This window comes from Caloenas nicobarica, chromosome 2 (assembly GCF_036013445.1).
Source record: "Caloenas nicobarica isolate bCalNic1 chromosome 2, bCalNic1.hap1, whole genome shotgun sequence".
NCBI lineage: Eukaryota > Metazoa > Chordata > Aves > Columbiformes > Columbidae > Caloenas > Caloenas nicobarica.
Window position 1 is genome coordinate 114691267 of NC_088246.1, and position 9452 is coordinate 114700718.

The following is a 9452-nucleotide window of genomic DNA, read 5'->3' on the forward strand; positions in this document are numbered from 1 at the left end:
TAGTAGTGCATAATTCTTTAGTGGTAGCTACAACAGGGGTTCCTAAACTTGTACAATAAGAGCTTGCATAAAACAGAACAAAGGAGTGAGAGAGCGTTCACAATCTTTTTTTTTTTTTCCCCAAAAGAACATAACCCAAAAAGGTGACTCAGGTGGGTCAAACAGAACTCGGAAAAGTGCGCAGAGAGAATGAGAGGCAGAAGGGTCCACAAGAAAAACAAAAACAAAAACAAAAACACACTAAAAAACAACAACAATCAAATAAAAGCAACTCCGACCGAAAAATGCAAAGGCGAGAACCCTGCTCATTACACACGATGAGAAGCGTGGACAGCACTGGAGAGTAACACACTGTACTTTGCATCCAGGTCCAGTACCGAGCTGCCCGGGGCAGTTGGGTAGCGGATCGGAGGTGGGATCGCCTCGTCTTCCCTCGACCCTGCGGCACCAGAATCGGCACCGGCTCCGGCCCCGGGGCGCGCCGTGGGCCGCCCCCGCTCACTTCCCCGCTCTTTCCAAACGGGTCCTGTCTCCGCTTTCGCTTTGTTCTGCAACTCTGCCCAGCCAGCCAGAAGAGCAGTGCACGGGGCTTAGTACTTACTGCCCTTGCTGCTGGTTCGGGATTTAGGGGTTGGGGACTTGGGTTTGGCTTCTTTTTTTTTTGGTTTTGTTTTAAATTTTTGTTGTTGGGGGTTTTTTTAAACTATTTCTCCCTCCAATAGGCAACAGAGATGCACAATTTGGATCGAGCTGTTGTTTTCACAAGAGAATTATCTCCTAAGCTCATTATTTGAGGAGACACTAACACAGATACAACCGCAATCAAAGAAAGCAGGAGAAAAAAAATCGAAATCTAGAAGAAAGGGGACGCTGCCCCTTCGAAGAGGCCAGTGGCGAAGGAGCCTGCCTTGAGACTCACCGGGGGAAGAATCTGCTTCACCAATTCTCCCAAATAATTTTCCTCATAAGCCCCTGGGAGCAGGGCATCCTTCTCTATGTAAGTAGCAAATGGTGAAAAATTAATGTCTTCGACCCTGTCGCGGATAAAAATACTATCCTTTTAATTTCCATTACAAAAATAGGAGTAATATTCAAAACAATGATTGTCTTTTTTTTTCTATTTATTTTATATAAAAACATAAACAGCTCAGGTGAATTCTTGTTCTTGTGCAGACTTTATATGAAGAATTGTTCTTTACTATTCGTAGTAGTATTTATATATATATTTATATATTATATATAACTTAATGATTGGTCCACAAAGTAGATCTGTGCGTTTCTCTAGTGCTTTTGTACAAAAGAAAAACAATATTATTATCAAAATATTCATTTAATGGCTTTACTTCATACATAAATACATGTTTAGATAACACAAGAGCGGTGATTGTTCAGTCAGTTTGGAAATGACTTTTGTTTTTTGTTTATATTTTTTGTTGTTGGGTTTCTCTCTCTCTCTCTTTCTCTCTCTCTCTCTCTCTCTCAGGACTTTGTATACACAGGAGTGGCTGGTTATTCATCGCTACAAATACGCTACTCGGCGTCCTTTGTTTTTAACTCTTTGTTTATACCTTTTCCCCAGGACAGCTGCTAAGTATTTCTTGACAGCCATTTGTTTCCGGTAGCGGCTGTAGCTGTCCGTGAAGATGCCGTCTATGTGCCGCTTGGTCAGCGGTTCCGACTCGTCCCCCAGGCCGCCGCTGGCACCGCTGCAAGCACCGAGAAGCACAATCGGATCAGGCGGGGCCGCTCCGCCCCCTTCCGCGCCCCTCCGCGCCGCCCTCCCGGCCCTCAGCAGATCCGCATCGGCCACTGCCCCCCGCGCAACACGTTGCGCGGAAGATGCGCGGGGAGACAAAGGCCGCACCGAAACCCGGGTCCTGACGCGGTGCGCGCAAGTGGCGGCGGCAGGAGAGACAATATCTCCCAGCTATGAATTATTCATTGCGGCAGGGAAAGCTGCTCTCCCCGGGGCTTTATTAACGTGTTACCTTCTGCCGAGGGGCGGCGGGTGGCACCGGGTTCGCCCCTGCCCCGCTGGCGACGGGGAGCCCCGGGGAGCCCCGCCCGGCGCAGGGCTGCAGCCGAGCCCCTCCCGCCCCGCTTCGGCCAAGCCCTCGGTTATCGATTCCGACAGACTGCCTCCCCCCAGCAGACCGGGGAAGCTGCCCAACTTCTTAATTTTAAATTGGCCGGTAGCAAAAAATTATAGAGAAATATATATATACATACACATATATATGCAGATACACATATATACGTATATATATATATATATATATATATGCCCGAGCGAATGAAACCAAACAAATCTTTGTGAACGTCCGCGCTGACAGCCGAGCTCACTCTGCGCCGGGAGCGGGCTGGAAGCCGCGCCCGGAGGCGGCTGAGTTTTGGGGAGTCGGACACCCCCAACCCCAGCGCAACAAATTCCCAGCCCCGGCCGGGGCAGCTTTGTTCCCTCCAGCCGCGGCCTTTCAAACGCCTCCGCTACCGCAGCACCAACGCCCACCGCGGAAAAAGAAAGAGCAGAAACCCTTACCCGACCCGCTTGGCCATTAGGGAGTGCAGATATTTCCTGGCGGATAACTGGCCCAGGAGTTTCCTGTAGGCTTTGTTGAAGATCCCATCGGCGTGCCTGGGCGGAGGGAAGAGCCCGCGGATGAGCGGCGAGGCCCGGGAGCCGGCTGCGGCGGGGTGCGGGAGCCCGGGTGGTGGCGGTCACCGTCCCTCCCCGCCGGCGAGCCGAGGGCGGCATCTCCCCGTGTCCTCCGGGATCCCTCTTCCCCACCCAGACCCCTCCCCGCCGCACTTGCTCGGCTCCGCGCTGACTAGGTATTTCTGCTCCGTCTGCGGGAGCACCACTAGCCCTCCTCGGCGCGGGCGGCTCCCCCGTTCCCTCCCCCGCGCTGCTGGAGGTAAGGCGGCTTTTCCATTTCTTCTAGGCTTTAAACTGGACACCGGGACTCGGGCAGGGTGGTCATTTGTTTGGGTTCAGAATTTATGTATATATATGTATATGTACACTTTTTTTTTCTGTTGGTTTTTTGGGTATTATTATAATTTTTTTCCCCTAATCTGCTCGGCCAGACCCGTTTTGCTCCCGGCTCAATATTCACGCGTGACACCCCGCGAGTTGCAGTCACCTCTTTTCCGGCGGGTAATACAAGGTGTACATCTCGCCGATCATGGAGGACGGATTTGCTATGGCGAGGGGCTCGTGGTCATAAGCGAAGTCCTGCAGAGTGTTCCCGTCCTCGTCGTAGACTTCATCCTCTAGCCTGGCAACGAGAGCAGCAAGGGGAAAGAGTCAGCCGGGCTCCGCGGAGCGCTCGGCTCTTCGACGCCGGCTCCTGGCTGCCTTGGTGCTCACCACCCGGCACAGCCGACCCGGGTGCCCCAGGAACCCCGTCCGTCTGCCCCCATTCCCTCTCTGCGCCCGCCTGCTCCCCATCCCCGCCCTCCGCCTCCTCTTCTGCGGGGCAGGACCACGGGGGAGGGAACACACCCGCCGTCAGACGTGCTCTAAGAAAAGCCCCAAACATCCCCCCACCCCCGTCCCCCCGCTCCGGCCCGAGAAAGAGCCCCTCTCTGCCACGGCCATGGCTGGCGCTTCCCGAGCGGAGCGCACGGAGGCACAGGCGTGCCGGCTGCCGCGCACACACACGCGTTTGCGTGCCAGGGGCTGGGCGGGAGCCAAGCATCCTCCCCGGAGGAGATGGGGCGGGGAACCGCAGCCCCCGCCGCCGGGGCCGGGGACCGCGCCCCGCTCCTCCCCACAGAGCCCGCCGGGCCGGGGGGGGCTTCTCCTGTTGTTATTTTTCGTTGAATGGTGCCTCTGCCCTTTGAGATCTCGCCAGTTTTGTCCCCCCACCCCACCCCCAGCTCCCCCTCCCGTTCTCTGCCTCCCTCTCTGCAGTGTGATGTAGGTCATTGTACGTTACAGGCAGCTATTTTTGTCTGTGAGCTTTAGCGGAGGTATTAATAATAGATGCCGCTAAAGTGTTTCACTCCTGCTAATTCAGGCTCTCGAACGAAGAGAGCCGGGTTCCTGCCGGCTAATGGCCCCGCAGGCCACCGAGCCCGCTGCCCCGCAGCCCCTCTGCCCGGGGATGGGAAGGGGACTACTCTCAGCCAGCCCCGACGGGCTCCCAGTTCGTGCAAGGGCATCTTCGAGCTCCAAAAAGGACACCCTCCTCGGACAGCCTTGCGCGCCCCGCATTGCCCCTGGCTCACAGCTGAGCCGTACGGTAGTGACCCCCGTAGGGCACCCCGGAATAGAGACAAGCGCCAGTGTGGCAGGGCAACAACACCTAGCCCAAAACTCTCCCCAAGCAAAGCAACACCGGTCCCCCAAGCAGGCTACAAGCAGGGTGGGACGAGGCTGCCCGACGCCGTCCCGGCCCGGGTACCCTGCACCCCCAGCCACAGCACAGGATAGGAAACTCGCTTGTGCCGACGCCTCTAGGAGTCCCCCACTCCTGTCCCGAACACAGCGGGGTCCAAACGCCCCTGGCTCCCCGGTGGAAAGGGCCAGCACAGGCATCAGCCTGAGCTGGAGCCCAGCGAGACAGCTCCTAACACCCACAGACAAACAAACATCCTGGTGCCAGCCGCTTTCCCCCTTGAGAAGAGGGGTTGTATACAGACAGGTAAACAGAGGGAGAGACAGAATCCCCGTCAACTCCAGTGCTGCTACACGAACCATGACAGCTCTCGCATGCTTGCAACCAACGGCACACCTTGTCCCTCACCGCTGCCCCCGCTCCCGGCAGGCGATGCTCACCGTTCACCCTGGGCGAGCTGCGGGCAACCGAAAGCAGCCAGGGCTCGTGTAGGGTAGGGGGCAGGCGGAGGGGAGCTGCTGGGCCCCGCCGAGATGCGGCCGGGACCTCGGCCCGCTCCGCCGAGGCGCAGCAGAGCAGGTCTCCCTCTCCCCAGGGACAAGAAGCCGCAAGTTAACCGAGCAAGGATACCGGGCAGTGGCCCTGAGGGAAGCCAGTGCTGCAGCCGGGAGGGGACTCCCCTCCCTCTCTGACCCTCCCGGCGGCTCCTCTCCTGGGGCGGACAGGGTGGGCACACAGCCAAAGTGGAATGGGGTTTGTTTGGTGACTCCCCATCCCCGTCCCCTTCTACTTTCCTCCCTGGTGAGATTTCCCTGCCCCCAGCAGATCCGGGCCAGTGGGGGCCTGAAGGGGTCCCGACGGAGCCCCCGGGCGGGGGACGGACCTACCTGAGCGCCGGGTACTGAAGTCCGGCCGCAGGTGAGCAGTAGACGCTGCAGTGCATTATTATGCCATAGACCAGGAGTGCTAGGATCGCTTTGCTACACATCGCCACTCTGTGCGGAACGGAAAGGAAAACCGCTGTCAAAAAAAAAAAAAAAAAAGGAAAAAAACCCCACCGCACGTCCCACCAAGCCCCCGGTCGAGTCTGCGGGAGAGGAAGGCAGCGCGGTCCCTGAGGTAGGCGCTCTGAGCAGCTGGGTGCCGGCGTGGAGAGGCGCGGAGCGGTGCCCGGCGCAGAGCGCTGCCGCCGCCACCCGCCCCGTCGGTGCCCGCCCGCCCGCCCTCCCCGGGAGCGCTGCGGGAAGGCCCGGCGAGCCGCCTCGTGTCCTTACCATTAAACTCTAAACACCCGGCACTAAGAGCGTTTGGCTGCGAAACTAAAAGGGCAGGTCTTAACAAAAAAAAAAAAAATCAAAAAATACCCAAAATAGGGGAAAAAATAGAGCTGTCTCCCAAGTTGCGGTCGAAAGGAGTTAAAACCCTCGTGGCATCGCCTCTCCGATGGGTGAAGTACCCGCGGGATGAAGAAGACGCAAAAGCAGCAGTTAGTTGTTTGCTGGTTTTAGGGGAATCCACTCCAAAAAGAAAAAAGAGAGAGAGAAGGAAAAAAAAATATATATATATAAAGGAAAAAAGTTTGCAGGTAGCAGCACAGATCTGGAGTGGAGCCTGTGCAAGAAAAGGGAGAAAGAAGGATGGAGCGAGATGTCGCCGGAGAAGGGAGTGCAAGGGAAGGGGGAAGAGAGCAAGCGAGCCCGGGAGGGAGCGGAGGCGGGGAGCCGCGGGCTGGCTGCGTGCGATGTTGTCTTCCCCAGATCTCTCCCCTCACTGAGCGCCTTCAGCCTTCTCTCTCTTCTTCTCTTCCTGCTCGGTGGCTCCAAACTTGACCAGCCTTCTGCAGCCTTCCGTCTGATACGCAATTAGCAACAAAATCTTTGCAAACACCCCGCTTCAGCAAGAGCCCTCTTCGTAAACATTTGCCTGCTTGTTACCTTTGAGGACGGGCAATATTGTTTGTTGCCCCCGTGGTGGTGTCTGGATTTTTATTCATGAATCAAATGCTTTTTTTTTTTTTTTCCCCCCAGTCACGTAATAATCGGGTATCAGAAAAGACGTCACCACCCCAATTCCTCAAGGAACACAGTTCTGTGTCGTCCTCGAAGATGAGCTTGCGAGGAGTCATAAAGCTTCTCATAAACACCAACTCACACTTCCCCCCCCCCCAAAAAAAAAAAAGGAGAGAAAAAAAAATCAACAACCAAACAGCAACACACAGAAAACCCCCACAACCCATCCCACAAACCTAAAAGCACGCTCACCACGGTCAAGTTTTACCTGCCGTGGGAAAGGACCAGGAGGTGGAGGAGGGCGTTTTGGGGTGGAGTGGGGGTCCCCGGCCCTGGCACACTCCCCCGTAGCTTTGCTTCGCGTCTCTCCGCGGGGCCAGCTCACCCACGCCGGATCCCGGGGCCACCGCTGGGCGCGGGCCCCCGCGGAGCTGCCCGGCGCTGAGCGCACAGGCGGAGCAGCCGCGGCGCGGAACCCCCACTTCCACGTAGATTTGGGGATAGGAGAGCCTTTTTTTTTTTTTCCCCGAGTCCCCGTGTTTGGTGTTATTAATTTTTTTTCTCTTTTTCCTTTTTCTTTTTTTTTCTTTAAGGATTGTTAGTATTGTTCTCATTACGCAAGGCACTCCCCGGGGAAACGAGCAGCTCCGTAACCGCTCCGCGTGTGCTGCAGCCGCGGGGCGCGGGGGACGGGCCCCACGGCCGCCCCGCTGGGAGGGTCCCATGCGCGGCCACCGCGGCCCGGGGGCGGCGGGGGTGGCTTCCTCCCCCCTCCTTGGCCCGACCCTCTCCCTTCCTCGCCTTGTGCAGAGACAGGTGTGCCACTCTCAGCGCTTGCCAGAGCAGGGAGGAAAAGGATCACCACGAGAGAAAGAAAGAAATAAAAAAAAAAAAAAAAAGAAAAAGAAAAAAAAAGTTGATTTGCCGGAGAGACTGAGAGGGAAATCCCTTCTCTGGGGAGTTCCCCGCCGTCGGGATTATTTTCCCCCAAGTGATGCGAGCGCCGGGAGCGGACCACCGGCCGTCTGCCGGCCGCTGCGGTTGCGCTCGTCTCCGCGCTTTCCTCCCTCAGCTGCCAAAAACCAGCCCTTCATTTCCGAGAATTACCCAAAGAAATACAGGCTACAGGAGCCATTACTGCACATTTTAATTATTTGGATCATAAGCAGAGAGTTCAGGAAGCAGCAATAATTTAGTTCTCCTGTTTCCTATCTGAATGGGTTTGGTGTAACACGCTTAGATGAGTTATTTGAGCCCAAATCGATTTCTCAAAAACAACAACAACAAAAAACATGCCATACAATTACACTCCTATTATGGTCATTTAAGGTTTCAATATTTTCCGGAGATAAAGGAAATTTAACGTGAATGAATTAGTCCCGTAGAAATGGCCACCGACGGCGATGCCGGGGCGGGCGGGAGTGGGGAACAGGACTCGAGACGCAGCAGGACCTTATGGGCTTTCCCGCCGTGGACGCTGGCGCAGCCGGCAGCGCGGGCCGCGGAGCGCGGGGAGCGGCGGGCGCTGCGCCAGCGCGGATCGTCCGTGAGCGGAGGGCGCCACCGCGCGGTCAGCGGCGCGCCTGCGGCCGCCTCCGCGGAGCCGCCATCGGGCGGGGGTGCCCCATTCCCCGGCTGGGGAGGGTTCGGGAGAGCCCCCGCGGGGTCCCCGGCGGGCTCCCGGCTGTGAAAGCGGCTGGCGGGGAAGGGCTGCCCGCTGCCTTCCCTCGCTGCCAGCAGCGGGCTTTGGGGGCTGTGGCGTTTTGGGGTGTAAATATGTTGTGGTTTGGTTTTTGTTTCGTTTGGTTTTGTTGTTGTTGTGTTGGTTGTTTTTTTTTTTCCTAGAAACAAGAGTGGCAGGGATTATGTGGGTAATTTCGGTTTGTAGGCTTGAACGACATACTCAGCCTGAAGAACAGGAAAGAAACATACCCTCTTGCCAAAGAGACCAGAATCGCAGGAAACATTTTTTAAAGCTGTGGGTGTTTTCACTTTAGAAAAGCTACTTTCAGCTACTTGTTATTTACGTCGCCTTATTTCCTCCTCTCCCTCCCCACTCCCCGAGATCCTCACAGAAAGTACCAGGATGCCTGAAATACTGGGCATCAGCAGCACAGAGATAACAGATTCCCGCAAAATAAACCTGGAGCTCCAGACCCTGCATAGTGACCCGGTACCACCCCGGTGATACTGCACACTCAGGAGGGATGTCAGGATCGTTTGCAAAAAAATACAACTTTTAAGATCTCTTTTAGGGTGAGTAACTCACACATGATTCATGCCAATAAAAGTCTCATAGCATCTCAGTCTACTTCACAAGTGTGCGTGTGCAACGAGAACATGCATATGACATTGCGGTTTAGGCTGAATAAGTAAAATTTTAAATCTGGTCTCTGTGTATAAATAAATTTCTAGGTAACTCTGTCATTTCAAGGCTGAGAAGGATTTAAGGTTTATAATACTTGCCTCTAAGGCAAGCTCTTAAGGCAGCATATGAAGAAAAGCAGTTTTTTTCCCTGGCAGAATTTCCTTCATCTTTCTCCTACCAGCTTAAATTAGACTTTTTAGTTTACCTGACTATGCTATTTTAAATATCTATTTTATTAACTAGAGCATTATAACTTTATAGATATTTCTAGGGGAGCTTACATCCTCTGAGCCTTGTTAGGCCTGACTGGGACTGACTGTTCGAAAATCTACTGCCATAGGTTTATTTCAAAGGAACATATTTTATCATGTGCTATGATGGGTATCTCTTCCACTCCTCAGAATGCTCCCCTTCCTTTTAATTTTTTTTTCCATATTTATGCATATTTTCTAAAAATACCACAAGTAATCTATCGAACTGTCAGGAATTGTATTGGTCCATAGAGCTGGATGATATCTCATGCACACTTGTTGCATGTCCAGCCACTATATTCATATTTCCTCAGTATGTGCCACCTTAGCTGCATATTTTAAAAGGAACCTGGCAGACTGACAGACCTGGAATATGTAGTTTTATCATGCAAGGGCACGCATTTTTCTGCCAATGTAGAAAAGGATTAATTCTTTTTTCTCAAAAGCAAACAATCCTGCCTACCCGCTGTTTCTTACACAC

The 9452-nt window shown here is 54.3% G+C and overlaps 1 protein-coding gene across 2 annotated transcripts; it reads right to left on the reverse strand.

The window, feature by feature from the left end:
- Positions 1-1385: 1385 nt before the first annotated feature.
- On the reverse strand, positions 1386-5331 carry ADCYAP1 (adenylate cyclase activating polypeptide 1). Of its 2 annotated transcripts, none has more exons than XM_065629753.1 (4): positions 5231-5331; positions 3226-3278; positions 2540-2717; positions 1386-1706 (listed from the first exon to the last, which is right to left on the reverse strand). In XM_065629753.1, exons 1-4 carry the CDS (start codon positions 5329-5331, stop codon positions 1520-1522), a joined length of 519 nt encoding a protein of 172 aa, XP_065485825.1. In that variant the 3' UTR covers positions 1386-1519. The 2 variants fall into 2 exon arrangements, with proteins under 2 accessions (XP_065485825.1, XP_065485824.1); XM_065629752.1 differs by having other exon boundaries at positions 2540-2635; positions 3144-3278.
- Positions 5332-9452: the final 4121 nt, after the last annotated feature.

Coding starts and splice junctions, on each gene's coding strand:
- ADCYAP1 (XM_065629753.1), bottom strand. CDS start 5,331: ATGTGTAGCAAAGCGATCCTAGCACTCCTGGTCTATGGCATAATAATG. Junction 2,718..3,225: donor CACTCTGCAGGACTTCGCTT/ATGACCACGAGC, acceptor AGGGACGGTGAC/CGCCACCACCCGGGCTCCCG. Junction 1,707..2,539: donor CTAATGGCCAAGCGGGTCGG/GTAAGGGTTTCT, acceptor CGGTGCTTGCAG/CGGTGCCAGCGGCGGCCTGG.